Below are 16,087 nucleotides of genomic sequence, written 5' to 3'. Positions count from 1 at the left end.
TTGATTCATATAATTATCTATGGAGGTCCTGAAGGAACTAAAAGCAGTAGGAACAGCAGTGAAACACCTTCAGACTCCTTGGGTCTGGGCACCTTCGATCTTTCCTTAAAAGCAATGCCAAAGTGAGAGTCCTCTCACTTTTTCGACAAAAGCAAGGTTCTGGTGGAAGGCAAGCGCCGCAGCTCCATCTAGGGGCTGGGAGGCCTCTAGATGGAGCTGCGGCGCTTGGTGAGTCCCCTGTAGGTGTTGAGGCTGTGCAGGCCCGTGGACACGGAGCTGATGGCGGAGTGATGCTGCAGGCTGCAGATGCAGCCATTGGAGTGGAGGGGGTCGGAGAAGGCCTCGCCCTGCTCCATGTAGGTGTCTGAGGTGGAAAGGTCACGTGGGATGATCATGGGGATGGAGTACTGCAGTTTCTCACGGCTCTTGTACCACAAGCACGAGCACATGGACTGGAAATGGAGCACCTCAGCATAAACACTGCGTAGGCCCCGCCCTGCCCCCCCCACCCCGTTCCCGCCGCCTCCTGCACAGCCTGAGGTTGTTGAGGAGGAGGAGGGTGGGTCAGGCGGGAAGCAGGGGTGTCCGCCGCTCGCCTGACCGTTGCGGGAGAGTAGGGCCCTTTGCTCGGCATCGCGCTTCTCGTCCTCTGCATTCATGGTCATGAAGCGCAGCACCACCAGGTTGAGGAAGGCTCCAATGACGGTGAGGCCCGTCAGGATGTAGATGAAGCTGAAGGCCACATACTCCGGCTTGTTCTGCAGCGCGTCGCCCCTCTGCAATGCTACGTAGTCCCCGAAGCCAATGGTGGTCAGCGTGATGAAGCAGTAGTAGTAGGCATGGAAGAAGCTCCAGCCCTCGAAGTGGGAGAAGGCCAGGGCGCCCACGCACAGCGTGCTCATGCAGGAGATGAAACCAATGATCACCATATTGACCATGGACACCTCCGTGCGGCGCATGCCAAGGCACTTCTTGAGGCGATGCAGCAGGTACCTCACCAGGGTGTTGATGCGTTCACCCAGACTTTGGAACATGACCAGGGTGAGGGGAATGCCCAGGAGGGCATAGAGCATGCAGAACACCTTCCCCCCATCTGTGCTGGGAGCTGCATGGCCATATCCTGGGGGAGACAGACAGGGAGAGCGGGGTTAGTACCGTTCACTGATTTTATAGGAGATGGGGAAACACATGGGGTTGAGGGGATCTCAGTAATCATGGACAAGGACCAATAAGTGGATCTGCTCAAACTCATGCAGAATGGAGGGATTCATAGCTGTGACTGGGCACTCAGTTCAGGAAAAAAAAATACACAAACATATTATGTTAAATTTTTATAGCGCCTCTCCCAAGCTCAAGGACGCTTTACAAATGTAATACAGTACAATGAAACATGGACAAACAGTAAATGTAAAAAGCATCAAGCAATGAAACACAAAAAAATGTAATATGACACGGAGGAAATACATAGCAACAGATTAGGACAAATAAAATACAATACAGTTTCACTGGTGTTTTGAGACTCATTGATATCATGTATGGACGAGAGAGAGGCTTTATATTATTTATAATGAGTTGTTCTGTTTGTATTTGCATGGATGGATCACTGAGGAAATGTAGCTCTTACAGTATCGCTATGACAATTTTTGTAATACTTTTAACAAATTTCCTAAACTCTTGACAGTTAGCACAATATCCGTCTGTGTTGGCTATACAATTTATTGTTTTAAAATGTGTTCAATTTATTGTTCAACATTTATTGTTGCTTTCACACAAAATGCATAGAGTAAACACAAATGTATAATGCTAAACTTATTTTACACACAAGCTCAACCAAGACCAACACAATCTATTTTTACTGGCCAATTTACCAATGCTTTCACACTGTATGTCAGAACAGATAACATATTGTTCAAAACCTAACTTAAAGTAAAAAATAAAATAAAAACTAGCTGAAGTCAAAGTGAACAGCTGTTCATATTGTGAATTGAAACAAATATATCCCTTGTATTTTATTCCATTGCTACATATTCCTCAAACATATGTTTGAAGTTTTGCAAATATAGTAAATCACAGCTGATTCCCAACAAGGAAACACTCAGGTGTTGAGGTTCTTTCAATCGCATGACCATATGGTATATGAAGAGGACCTCTTTGGGCTGATCTTGTGTGGAAAAAGAACAATATAGAGCAACACAAAGAAAGTAAGAATAATGCCTGCACGAGGGAGAGGAAGACAATTACTCTATGACAGCATATGGATTTATGATCCATATACTGTGAGACCTGACACATATATAAAAGAATGCAGTTTCTGTAATTCCATCTGATGTTAGTGTTTTTATGACATTGTGCTATGATTGACTAAATGTTCCTGTTAAAAGAGAACGTGTGTTAGTGTTTTGGTAGACATTATGTATTGTTTAGTGTATTTTTGTGTTATGAAAATTAGTGTTTGAGTTTAGTTTACAATGCATAATTTTTTGCATGAAATAACCGTTTTGCCAATTGTCTGTCGTAGGTGTGTTGGTGCGTTAAGAGCAGTGTTGTTCAAGTTACTTGGAAATAGTAATTAGTTACTGATTACTTCTCCAAGAACGTAATCCAATTACTTTACTGACTACTTATTTTCAAAAGTAATTAGTTACTTTAATAATGACTTTACTTAGTTCCTTTTCAAAAACATGATGCACAACCTGAATACGCTATAAAGCAATAGACCTTTCAGCCTAATTCTACTCTCTGCATATTCCATCATATAACATTGAATCAAAGTAACAGTCTCTTTTTCAAAACTAGTTTTATTAGTTTCAATCTTTTAACTTTATGCACATTGATTTAAAGTGGAATTTTTTGCTGTAGATTAAAGTTTTCTTCCCACGCAGTGTACAGCGGACAGTAATGTTTTTGTCACTTTTTACAATCAAAGAAAAACTAAAAGTAATGTCGATACTTCCAAGCGTTAAACGCTGCATGGTCCTGCTCTCTCCCGCACTCCATACAGGGACATGCACAGGCACGGGCTATTGTTGCCCGGGCAACAGTCCGTTTACCCTGATTGGCTGATCTACCCCTCTGGAGAAAGAGCCTAAATAAACTTTTTTTTTTTAGGGCTGCATCAATACGATAAGCCCATCATTAGTCAAGTTAAATACAATTAAAATGGGATATCATCCAGTTCTGTGTTAATTTATTTTGCCACCATAACGTCAGCGTTGCCCTATGTCCCCAGTCACATGGCATTGTTTGTATCATCACGCCGGTACACTGTGAGTGAAGCTTGAGAGGGAAAACCCTTCCACTGTAACGTGACTTTTTGAAATAATGGATAATTATAATTAGTGGTGGGCGTTAACGTGCTGCTTTAACGTGAGACTCTTATCGGGCGATAAAAAAGATATCGCTGTTAATCTATTCTCAAAGTTGGGTTGGGAGCTGGGTCTATACTACGCAAGCTATGATGACTTTCACCATGATATTTTTGCGCAGGTGTATACCTAGCCGAATTGCACTGTAGAGGACAAGAACGAGCCTTCGAACCTGTGTGTATTCCTTGTGTATGAAATTACCACATCAAACGTAACGTGCTAACATGGATGCAGCTATGAAGCCGCCGGGTTTGCTTCGGGGAAAATTTATTTTAAGGCCGAATCCCAATTCTACCCCTTACCCCTACCCTTAGCCCTTAGTTTACCCCTAGCCCTCGAAACTGAGGGGTAAGGGCTACTTACCCCTAAGAAATGGGACGCCACTGTGTTACAGGTACGTCATCTAGCACGTATCGATATCTCCAAAGCAAGTAGTGTTATGTACTGATATCAAACTGAATGAGCTGCTAATGGAGTTTACTGAAAACTGTAGACATGCTAGTCAGAGAAATACGGGACTGTTGTGCAAATCAGCACTGTAACATTGAACATTAGCGTAGCAAACTTGCGATTTTTAGAAAAACGTGTCAATTAGGAAAATAATTGCAAATATATATGTGCAGGACTGTGTATAGCACAAAACAAGACTGTCATAATTTTTTATCAATTAATTAAGTCGAAAATATTACATTTATTGGATTCTCTGGATGATCTGGCCGCCATTGTTGCCGGTCGCGCAGTATTCACATACCCCCTAGGTTTCAAGTAAGCTCCTGATCTTACTTGGTTTTAAGGGGTGTATACCCCTTCGTCTTAGCCCTACCCCTAGCTCAAAAAGAGTATTGGGACACCACTAGCTCTCACGGGAACACTCAAAATGAAGGGGTAAGGGGGAGTATTGGGATTCGGCCTTAACCCTTGTGCTGCCTTCGGGTCACATGACCAAAAGGTTCATAACGAACCATCGTTGTGTTTACCCAATTTTACCCAATACAAAAGCAAATAAAAATAATTTTCTTTTCACCTTCGCAATGTGGGGGGTCTGAGACAGCCCAACGATTAAAAGAAAATGCTTCATTTTGTTTTTGTATGCGGTAAAGTTGTTGCAAACAACGGTGGGTCACAATGTCTGATGGTTCAGAATGACCCGAGGAGAACACAAGGGTTAAGAAGCTTCCCAATGGAAACCTTGACAAGTCTAAGGTTGTTTGCACCTTGTGCGATGTGGAATTAGTTTACTGAAGGAGTTCTTCCAGTCTCAAATACCACCTAAACGCAAAGCATCCCTTAGCTCAGTGGTTCCCAATCCTGGTCCTCAGGGCACCCTGTCCTGCCTGTTTTAGATGTTTCCCTGCTCCAACACACCTGATTCAAATGAATGGTCATAAGCAGGCTTCAGCAGAGCTGGATAACGACCCATTCATTTGAATCAGGTGTGTTGGAGCATGGAAACATCTAAAACAGGCATGACAGGGTGCCCTGAGGACCAGGGGTCTCATTTATAAAGCTTGCGTACGCACAAAACGGGGCTGAAAATGTGCCCACGCCACTTTCCACGCAAAGGTTGTGATTTATAAAAACAAACTTGACGGGAGAATGGGCGGTCCTCCACGCAAACTCTGACCCTCCCGTAGGCCTACGCACATTTTGGAAACAGTTGGAAATGGCAACGCAGATGACCATACTGTAGTCAGACTGCAGAAAATAAATGCGGGAAGAACATTACTCGTAATATTTATATATTTTGTTTTCCTCACACACGTTTTTTTCATTCAATTTCATGATTATCATGACGATTACATCCAGCAGTGTTATTTGCACTTGTACTAAGTGATTCTTGTTCCATAAAGACCTTGTACCATCCAACTCAAATTTTAAATAAAAAATCAGATTGTCCACTACGAGAGTTAAGGAGGGGGAGATTCCCCGATTGCATGGAATACAGGATAACATCACATATCCTACCTTTAGATAACTGGAGAACACAGTGTATAAATAAATATGTATTTTATACTGTGCAAATATCCTCATGTCAAAAACTGGAAATACAGTCGTTATCTTCCCGTGCAATCGCTACACTCTACGTCCTCGTTATCAGTCCAGACTTTGATAGATTACTGTTCACAACAAAACGCTTTTGTTTTCAAATTGTATTTCGACTTGCAGTATCACTGGCACAGTTGACGCCACTCGCACAGTTTTTTAAAATTGGTGAACTACCGGCCACCAAATTTTTGGAGTTTTCGGGCTCCACCAATAGGCTAACAGTGTCTGAGAACTTGTCATGCGCTATGATTCACCGTAAAGAACAATCGTATGCCAGGGTCATGATGAGATACTAGATTAGCATTCATGAGGTGCTTTGCATTGACTATTTATGGTTAAAAATGGGCATGTTCAGGGCGGGGTACAATGCTGATACACGTAGGCCTACGCACACTTGTGGGTAATCTGTGATTTATAAGGGAAAATTGCGTACAGGTATGCGTACGCACGGTTTTATAAATCTGAATTTTTGTGTGCGTACACCATTTTAGGCTTTTGGGCGTACGTACACTTTTAGTAAGAATCCTACGCACAGTTTTATAAATGAGACCCCAGAATTGGGAACCTCTGCCTTATGCTGGGGACACACTAAACGATCTTGTAAGATTTTCAAACTGTGATAGACCACAAACATGAGGACAAAAAATCCTAAATGTAGCCGTTTTGCTCCTACAGTGTGTGGTGTGCCATGATTTGACAAAGACAGCACACCACACACAAACATATTTCCAACCAGTGTCCCGACTGTTAACACAAGAAATCTCGCTAAATCTGTCGAGATTTAAGAATGAGCATGGCGGACGATATGCAGGAAGAAATTGCGATGATAGTGTTTGGAATGATTTTCACAGAAAATTCACAGACAAAAAGAATAGGGTTTGCTGTTGCCAAAAATAAATTACATTTAACTTTGTGCTGCGCCGTGACTCCGTTTGTTATGCTCCCGTCTTCTCTCAGCTTGCTTTCTGATTGGATATTGTTTTGTTTCACGTGATAAACTCTGCGTATGTCGTCGGGGTTCCCCCTACACATCAGGATTTCTGATCGCAAAGATTCAACATGTTGAATATTTAGGATTCACGATCGGGGTGCCTCCGACGTCCTTCCGAGCAGATTCGGTCACTCTTGACACACCTCACACCAAGGGAACATTTGATAAGATAATATGTAGAACCATCAAGATAATCGGAACGTTACCTAGGATTGTCGGAAGGGGCGAAATCGGCCCAATTATCCTGTAGTCTGTCCCCAGCATTAGCTAATGCGGAAGATGCCGGGCCAAGCACTGATGTAGTGCAGGGGAAGAATCGTCGTCAAACTACTATGTTTGAGTGCAACCGAGGCAACACCATCAGCACAGCTCCATCAGCCATGCTAACTAATCTCTTCGCTCACCTGGCTTGAGAAACCCGTTCTCAAAGACTTACTTTTAGTCATTATTTGGGTAGCACACATATTCTGAATGCCTTCAGCGGAATTCAAATGAGCCATTTTAATCTAGATTAATTTAGATTAATTCCAAGATTACAGTGAGATTAATCTAGATTAATAAAAATAATCTATGCCCACCACTAAAAAAAAAAATATCCCCTTTTGTCTCCAATAATGTGCAGCATCAGCTTGTAACGTTTGCATCACGTTGCGCTATCTTGCCCTATATGTAAGGGATAATGCTCTACGAGGTGTCCATTATCACCTGATAATGGACAATGCAGAGGCATGAACCGTCCTCCGCTGCACGTCGGATGGTTGCTTCCGCGGAGTCCATTATCAGGTGATAATGCAAAAAAAAAAAAAAAAAATGATCAGGTGATAGTGGACACCTCCAAGGGCATTATCCCGCTTATACCATGGGCCAACCATTTTTTTTACAAACATTAATTCATGTTTTCATGCGTTTTGCAATAGAAATCTAACGTTTTTCAACGTTAGCCAACTCTGATGTCTAGTCCGCTCAGCTTATAGAACCAACACCAGTTTCCTTTGGCTGAGCTATTAGCCCAAAAGCTAATGTTATGCTAGCAAGATTCAAAGGCAATAACATTGTGTACAGTTGACAAACAGTACATATAATTTTACAGTACGTTTGACAAGAAGACTAGCTATCTAACCAGCCATGTCACTGTCAATATCAAGATCAATATCAAGATTATCACGAACAAAGTATTGGCCATATACTAGTACTGCTAAGGTACAGTAAGGCCGCAGCCTGTGTACAGTAGTGAGTTGAATAGCAAATGGATGTTAGATGACCGCATCAAAGTTGACATATTCTCCAAACAGTAATTATAATTTGACAGTATGTTTAGCACTAATAACAAGACCAGCCAGCTATCGAGCCATGTCATTGTCCCCAAACACGAAAGAAACTTACGAAGAAATGTTTTCATGTTAGAGCAGTACTCCCTCCAAATGTCTGTGATTGTCCTTGCCATGTTATCTCTTGTTGATGTACACACGCACTGATGTCATATCGCTCATTCGTCATTGTCATGAGAAACTCAAACTTACTTTACTCGTTACTTCAAAAAAGTAATCGGATTACAGTAACGTGTTACTTCTAACGCGTTTACAACAGCATCCTAAACTTTTTGCAGAGTCTAGGAAAAAAGTTGAGAAAGCTTAGGGGTACTTAGGGTACCCGTAAGTTAATATTTTGTTGCACAACTTTTTGAGGCAATCACTGCAATCAGACGATTCCTGTAACTGTCAATGAGACTTCTGCACCTCTCAGCAGGTATTTTGGCCCACTGCTCATGAGCAAACTGCTCCAGTTGTTTCCGGTTTGAAGGGTGTCTTTTCCAGACGGCATGTTTCAGCTCCTTCCAAAGATGCTCAATAGGATTGAGGTCAGGGCCCATAGAAGGCCACTTTAGAATAGCACAATGTTTTCCTCTTAGCCATTCTTCTGTGTTTTTAGCTGTGCGTTTTGGGTCATTGTCCTGTTGCAAGACCCATGACCTGCGACTGAGACCAAGCTTTCTGACACTGGCCAGCACATTTCTCTCTAGAATCCCTTGATAGTCTTCAGATTTCATTGTACCCTGCACAGATTCAAGACACCCTGTGCCAGATGCAACAAAGCAGCCCCAGAACATAACAGAGCCTCCTTCATGTTTCACAGTAGGGACAGTGTTCTTTTCTTGATATGCTTCATTTTTCCTTCTGTGAACATATAGCTGATGTGCCTTGGCAAAAAGTTCAATTTTTGTCTCATCTGTCCATAAGACATTCTCCCAGAAGCTTTGTGGCTTGTCAACATGTAGTTTGGCATATTCCAGTCTGCTTTTTATGATTTGTTGTCAACAATGGTGTCCTCCTTGGTCGTCTCCCATGTAGTCCACTTTGGCTCAAACAACGACGGATGGTGCGATCTGACACTGATGTTCCTTGAGCATGAAGTTCACCTGGGATCTCTTTAGAAGTCTGTATGGGCTCTTTTGTTACCATTCGGATTATCCGTCTCTTTGATTTTTCATCAATTTTCCTCCTGCGGCCACGTCCAGGGAGGTTGGCTACAGTCCCATGGATCTTACATTTCTGAATAATATGTGCAAATGTAGTCACAGGAACATCTAGTTGCTTGTAGATGGTCTTATAGCCTTTACCTTTATCATGCTTGTCTATACTTTTCTTTCTAATCTCCTGAGACAACTCTTTCCTTCACTTCCTCTGGTCCATGTTGAGTGTGGTGCAGACCATGTCACCAGACAACACAGTGACTACCTGGAGCCCTATTTATAGCCCCACTGACTGATTACAATATTGTAGACACCTGTGATGCTAATTAGTGGACACACCTTGAATTAACATGTCCCCTTGGTCACATTATTTTCAGTCTTTTCTAGGGGTACCATCATTTTTGTCTAGGCCTGTTCCATGAGTTTATTTTTTAAGTAATTCTGTTGAAGCATGGTTGGAAAGCAATGTCTGACTTTCATTGGTTAACATACATATATTTTTTATTTATTATTACTTTTGTCAGATCAAAGTTTTTTCTATGATCATTGAGTTTTTCTTTCATTGACCGAGGGGTACCAACAATTTTGTCCATCTGTGTACGTGTGAAATTAGTTCCTGAAAGCATGTGCAAAGCGCGAAAACTTTGTCACACTGAAATGTGGAGTTAGACCGTTGAACAGTTTCTCAGTCATCTGCCAGACGTTTTAGTGCCACCTATTCCTTCAGCTCTGGTGGTACCAGTCCTGTCCTGCAGGCCTCATATGACACACTCTGCATTGATACTCCCTCCTGTAATCCCTACAGGGTAATAAAAAGAGATGATGGTTGAATTACAACAACCGGTTTGGTTCAAGTGCTGAATTCAGGTATGACCTTGGCGGTGGCTCTCAAGAGCATCAGCATCACCAGCCTCTTTCTAAAGATTGTGTGTGGCATTTCTCACCCACCACCTCAAGGCAGCTCATGTTTCTCCTTTAATCCACTTCAAGCTCCTGTAACATTATTCCTTACAAAGACCACACATCCCATTTGATACCAGCTTCCAATATGCACAATTTAACCACTCTGAGTGCAGCTTGTCCGTCAGACTCTTGTTTAACATGCCCAAGCTCTCTGCTCTTCCCTCCATCCCGGTCCAAGTCGTTGAATGTGCTGCTTATACCTTAGCACCAACTGGATAACAGTGTTATGAATATTGCATACAAATCCTCTGGGACATTAACCCAACAGCCTGAGTAAACACAGATTGTCTTTGTAAAAGTACACCAGCAATGCTATTGTGGGTACTGTGGGTAGTCATTAGAGCAGTCCCAGTCTTCGTCCTAATCAGGACTTTTCCCAGCCAACTCCAGTGAAGTCCAATCTAGTCAGTTCAATTCAATCCAATTCCAGCCCAGTCTATTCTATTCCAGCTCAACCCAGCATAGCCGAGTATATTCTATTCCAACCCGGCCTGGTCCAGTCTATTTTATTGTATTCTAGCCCAGCCCAGCCCAGTCTATTCAGTCACAATCACTATCACAGTCACATCCCCATCTTCAGCCCCAGTTTCAGTTCCCGGGTACACGTTGAAGCAGGGCTGGGTCTTAGTACAGTCAGGAGCTGTCATCAGCAGGCAGCTCGCTCAGTAAGACAGAGGAGGGACAGGAGTGACAGCAGGCCAACTCGTCACGGGCAGCAGGCCTAGCTGGAGGGAGCAGAGCTGGAATTTCCCTCCGTTGAGCCTGGGACTTCTAGAGGTCCATTGTGACAAGCTTGTCCTGCCTCCCCTCCACTTCTCACTCTCTCGTCCTCCTCCTCTCTCCCCATGGTGACTTTGTCATTGTGCGTCAGAATGGATGTCTCCCATGCTCTGCTGGGCATGCTAGGTCTACCCCTACGGCCCACTCCAACTGTCCAAATGGGTTATCATCCCAGGGTCTGTAGCTGGACCACCTCAGCAGGTACAGCAAAGAGTCAATTGTCTATGGAAAGGTTAAAGTGGGACCCAACCCTTTAACCAGCAGTGTGTTTGGGAGAAAAAAAACATTTAGATTACTGCGATGCCTTCAACTTGCTGCGATGATTGGGTTTGTGGATATTTGTCTCATTACCTGTGGCCAACATGAAGGACTGGATACAATGATCTAGTGATTTGAAAAGGGACAGTAGTGAGTAAACCTTCACAAGCAAAAAGGTAATTTAATCTGAAATGAAGTCCATCTCTGTATGGTAACGCAGAAAAGCACATCAAAGACGGCTTTGCAAGCCACAGCTGATTGTCACGCAAAACAATTCCCACAATTACCATGTGAAAGAAAATAGCAATGAAAACCACAAAAAAACCTTATGAAAGCAATCTGGCCCTTCAAAAGATTCATTAGGACGATGAGTAACGAGGGGAGAGGACTTAATAAATGTCACACCACACAGATGTGCAACCCCCCCCAAAATATCTCTTACGGTTTCTAAGAAATTAAATGACCATGATTTACTCTCTACATAGACTATCCTTGACGTTTTTTCTAGTTTTAAAGGTGCTTGCCATCTAAGTCTTCCCACTGATGTAGCTTTTATATCCACAGGCCTAAACCTTGCCCCACTGAACCCTGGGATTTGCTGCATTACGCAATCCCTCCATCTAAGTCTAATTTATTTTCTAAACTTTTAATCCTTCACATTAATTTTAATGGGACTGTGCTCAGCTTGGTTCAGTATTGAGCCACATTAACCTTCATTCGGATTTTTGCAATAAAATTCCCCATGTTCTTAAAATGCTGCTCCTCAAAACTGAAGCAGCACAGTAATGTAAACAACAGAAACCTTTCTGTGAACTGTCAGTCTGTGGACTGTCTGGTGTTGGGTTGTCTGTCCACAGATAAGAGTGTGGTCTCCTAACTACTACAGCTGCTTCAGAGGCATCATTTGATGTGTCTAACCATCTTGCTTACGCTGATTAATTGGGTTGAGATAAAAAGTCTTTGAAAATACATCAAAGCATGACATAATGTGCCTGTTAGGGCCCCAGCTCCCTGTCATTCTATTACATTTCCATTGATTACCAAGCACATTTTGTTCTCACCAAAGAGACGAGGAACATGGGCCATTTATCAACTCTGGAACACAAAATCACACATAATAGAACAAGGATTCTCAAAGGGGTGATGAATCTATCAGAAACTAATTTAGCAGAATTTTGTGAAAGGGCTAAGGTGTCCAGACAGTGTGTCTGACAGAAGCATGGGTCTGGTAAATAATTTGGAAATACTTAGAATATATTTTAAATAGATTTTTTCACATCACTCATTATTAATTGTATGACCTAGTGCACAGTGCCCGTGATTAAATTGGTGGCACACACACACACACACACACACAGATTCCTGGAATTATAGATAGGGCACAGTGCCTGTGATATATTTCTCAGATCACAACTGAAATTATCTGTCATCTCTGAATTGCTTGTTCAACCTCATCTATTCTAGTAACTTATGCACATCATTAACACAATTTCTCATTATTTAAACAAATTGCCAATGCTCTAGTACATTCATGCAAATGATAATGTAGCATTTATTTGTCTGCTGTTTCCAACATTATCAATTGCTTATGTTATTTTGATCAACATTGATTATATTAGTTTTCTGTTAAATTGTCTTACCACCACATTTAATTCATAACAAAAGTTCATTACATGCACAATGGTTTAACCAGTTGTAATGATTGTAGTCCTAATTCATCATAAGGCATTTGATAGAGCTGTCCTCATTGAACTGCAGTGTTTTATGCTTTATAAAACATTGTAATTTCCAACATTTTTAAATGGCCCTAAAACGTAACCTGTAAAGGTTTATGTCTGGTATTGAGCTGTAGAACGGTGCTGGCACCCTGGCACAACCAAGACACACAACGTGAACGTGACTGAGAACAGGCCACAATAAAAATAACATATCTGGTTAAATAGTTTTCAAAGTGGCCCAATTGCGTTTCAATAAGACGGAAACTTGTATGTCTGCTACTTTATTGACAGATCAAGTCTGACTGTTTGCTCTCATGTGTCCAATCACAATGCTCCAAGCACGAGGACAGCTCCATGTAATGGGTTATGTCCCGCCCCTTTGCATTTAAATTAAAATGTGTCACATAATTTAAATGAAATGTGTATTTCTTTTGAAAGACATGCAACTTCAAATCACTTAAAAGATTTCTATTTATTTATTTATGTATTTATTATCTAATTATGGCACATTTAATCCTCCATCGATGGTCAGACTATAGGCTGTCCATTAACAAACTGCAAAGCCATCAAGCTGCAACAAGTCTTTAACAGTGCCATAGGATGGGGCCATGACAGCGGTCATGGACTCTGGGCTACAACCCTGGCTGATGTCATCAGACATCTGAATCCCTTGAGACACTTGACTGGCCATGTTCCAAGTCAGCAGCTGCACAAGTGAGGCTGAACAAGTCATTAAAGTAGTGGTGGACTGGAGGTCCAGTACTCTGCTGTACCTGCTCTGTGGCTCTTATACAAAGCACCTATGATCAACGTCTGATCATATCGGTCCCAGCTGCCATTGATGGCCAAATCACAAGTTTCTCCTCCGGGGCTATTTCTCATCAAGTCACAGGAAAATCATATTTACATTTATGTATTTAGCAGACGCTTTTATCCAAAGCGACTTCCAAGAGAGAGCTTTACAAAAGAGCATAGGTTAATGATCATAACAACGAGGTAGTCCCAAACATTGCAAGCAGCCAAAACATGAAGCAAACATTGTGAAAAACTAAACAAGTGCCAATGGAAGACCCATAAGAGCATGCAGTTATACAAGTTACAAATTAAAACAACATGAACCCCAAAAAGTGCAAGACTGTACCTGTAGAAGAACAATCAACAGTAAAATATTTCACAGCGAGTATTTATAATTTATATGAACTGATGGTCAACTTAAGAGAGGACCACAAACATCTACCTAGTTTACCACCAAACTGATTTGTTTGGAGCCATGTCAGATTGCATTGAATAGGCTTTAAAAAAACATCCCAGAATGTATCCAACCAGAAATATAATCGGCCCTCTTCCCACACCAATCTGTTTGCATAAACTCCACTGCATTTGTTCTGAACACTTGTGTCACATCTCTGCAAGAACACTCGACAACCCCCCTTCCTCAGCCCCTTCTCTTGGACCCCCAGCGCCCCTCCTCCCCCCTACACACACATAAACCTTCTTTGGACCCCTTAGCACCCCTCCTCCACCCTACACATGTACAACTTCTCTGGACCCTGCTCAAACACATAAACAGCTGGGTGTCGTTTTCACAGGGCAAAAGCCCCACTCCACCATTCTGAACTTGCTGACTACCATCATTCCCCCGTCACGGACACCTCAAACTCCCAGCAACCCTCTGGATGTTTATCTACACATTCTACCATGGCCTTGGCTGCTCCGACGGTCTCCATTAGCCCAGCCGAGCTTTGACCCTCAACGCCTCGCACACAGCTGCTCTCAGGCTCTGTGTGGCCCACATCTGCTCTGAGAGACTTAAGAATCCTTAAGTTGCATTCTATAATGATTATAATTCATTACTGGTAGAGTATATGTATATAGGAGTGTGGAAAAAATGCATCCTAAAGGCCCTTGCACACCAAGTCCGAAATTTGTGTCCAAAATGTTGCACGTAAAAAAAAAAAATATGACCTCACATTATGTCAATTGCGCTTACACACTGCCTCCAAAACTTACGTCCGTCAAAAAAAAAGTTTGGATCCGGTTTGATTTTCTGCGTTTTTCGCATCCATAGCCAGCAATTTGAGAGTTTTTTTGACAATTCACAGACACCGAATTTTGAGGCTGACAATTACGAAAAAAACACATACGAAAAAAACACATACAAAAATTTTGCACTCAGTGTGCAAGGGCCTTAAGGCTTCATTAATGTTCCATGAGCTAGAGAGAGAAACAACTTCTAGAGGCTAAAATGCTTTTAGGAAAGGTGATATAATAAAGTGGATGAATTATTTGGTGTAATTTACATTTACAGCAGTCTGGTAGCTATAAAGGGACATAGAGATTTTGTACCAAAACTATGGTAATATTAAACACTTGTTCTAATAATTCTCGATGAACTCCTTTTGAGGGTAAATTCTTAACTTTCCACCAGCCACCCTGGCACAAGTGATTTAGTCTAGTTGGTATTCTATGTATCTGTTAGATGTCATGGGAATATCTTCATGAATAACACAATGGGATAAACTGCACAAGAAATGTGCAATAAAGTAGAATTGAACAATACAGTTATCGCCCAACATCAGACATTCTATATATAGACTGTACTGTGGTGTCATTTGTTGACATTTCTTGGGTTCCAATCACATGCATTTGCTGGAGGGACCACTCGCAAAGATCAGAGATATGGTCGTCAAAGGGTTAGTAAAAGTATCCATGGGAGTAGTCATGGAGGAACGTGTGATTATTGCCTAGTAACAACAGAAATAAAGCATCTGTACTGTTTAATGTAATCTCGCTTATGTTCCTATCTTGATCTAGCCCCCCCCAACACGCACACACACATATTTTCCACTCAAGTGACCTCAGTTGATAGGAGCCAAGGGCCAGCTCTCATGTTGATGCCAGCCAGTGATCCGAGACCAGGGGCCACCACAGGTCCAGAGGACGATTCTCAAACAGAGAGCGCAGTGAGAGTGAGAGAAAGAGAGAGAGAGAGAGAGAGGGAGAGAGAGGGGCATTTTTCATAAGCAAACTGATGTGCTGCTAAAAGGGGAAGCTGCACAGTGTCCGTCTGAGCTGGGTTTAACTCGGTTAGCTCCTCTGTGGGCTCCTCCACTACCCCTGAGGGGCAAGAGCTCTCATCCAACCACAGCTGAGGCCCGGGCCACTGACATTACCAGCCCAAACATTACATTTACAAAGAACAGAGAGCCTGACTTGGTCCCCAAACTAACCTCCATACACCCCAAGTGAACTGAGGCAATCATAAAGTCAACATCAAAGGTGAGGACTTATATCAGCTATCACCTGTTTCAGTTCACATGAATCATGTAAAAAAAAAAAAAGTCATTATTTTGTTATGAACAGAGCGGGCTATTTTCAGACTCCGAGGTTCCTTTTTTGGGGACAGAGAGGAACCCTTGGCTGGACAAATGTTTTCCATTAGGTCAGCGAGAGAGACATTCCAGCGTGCAAGATCCCTGGAGGAATTACAACACAC

At 42.3% G+C, this 16,087-nt stretch overlaps 1 protein-coding gene across 1 annotated transcript; it reads right to left on the bottom strand.

Annotated features, from left to right (window-relative positions):
• Positions 1–206: 206 nt before the first annotated feature.
• kcnk3a (potassium channel, subfamily K, member 3a) lies at positions 207–8,861 on the bottom strand. Its single transcript, XM_084700189.1, has 2 exons — positions 8,819–8,861; positions 207–1,120 (listed from the first exon to the last, which is right to left on the bottom strand). Exons 1-2 carry the CDS (start codon positions 8,859–8,861, stop codon positions 207–209), a joined length of 957 nt encoding a protein of 318 aa, XP_084556315.1.
• Between the last annotated feature and the right edge of the window lie 7,226 nt (positions 8,862–16,087).

This window comes from Hypomesus nipponensis, chromosome 6 (genome assembly GCF_054491055.1).
Source record: "Hypomesus nipponensis isolate SF chromosome 6, ASM5449105v1, whole genome shotgun sequence".
Lineage (NCBI taxonomy): Eukaryota > Metazoa > Chordata > Actinopteri > Osmeriformes > Osmeridae > Hypomesus > Hypomesus nipponensis.
This window is presented reverse-complemented; position numbering and strand designations above follow the sequence as displayed.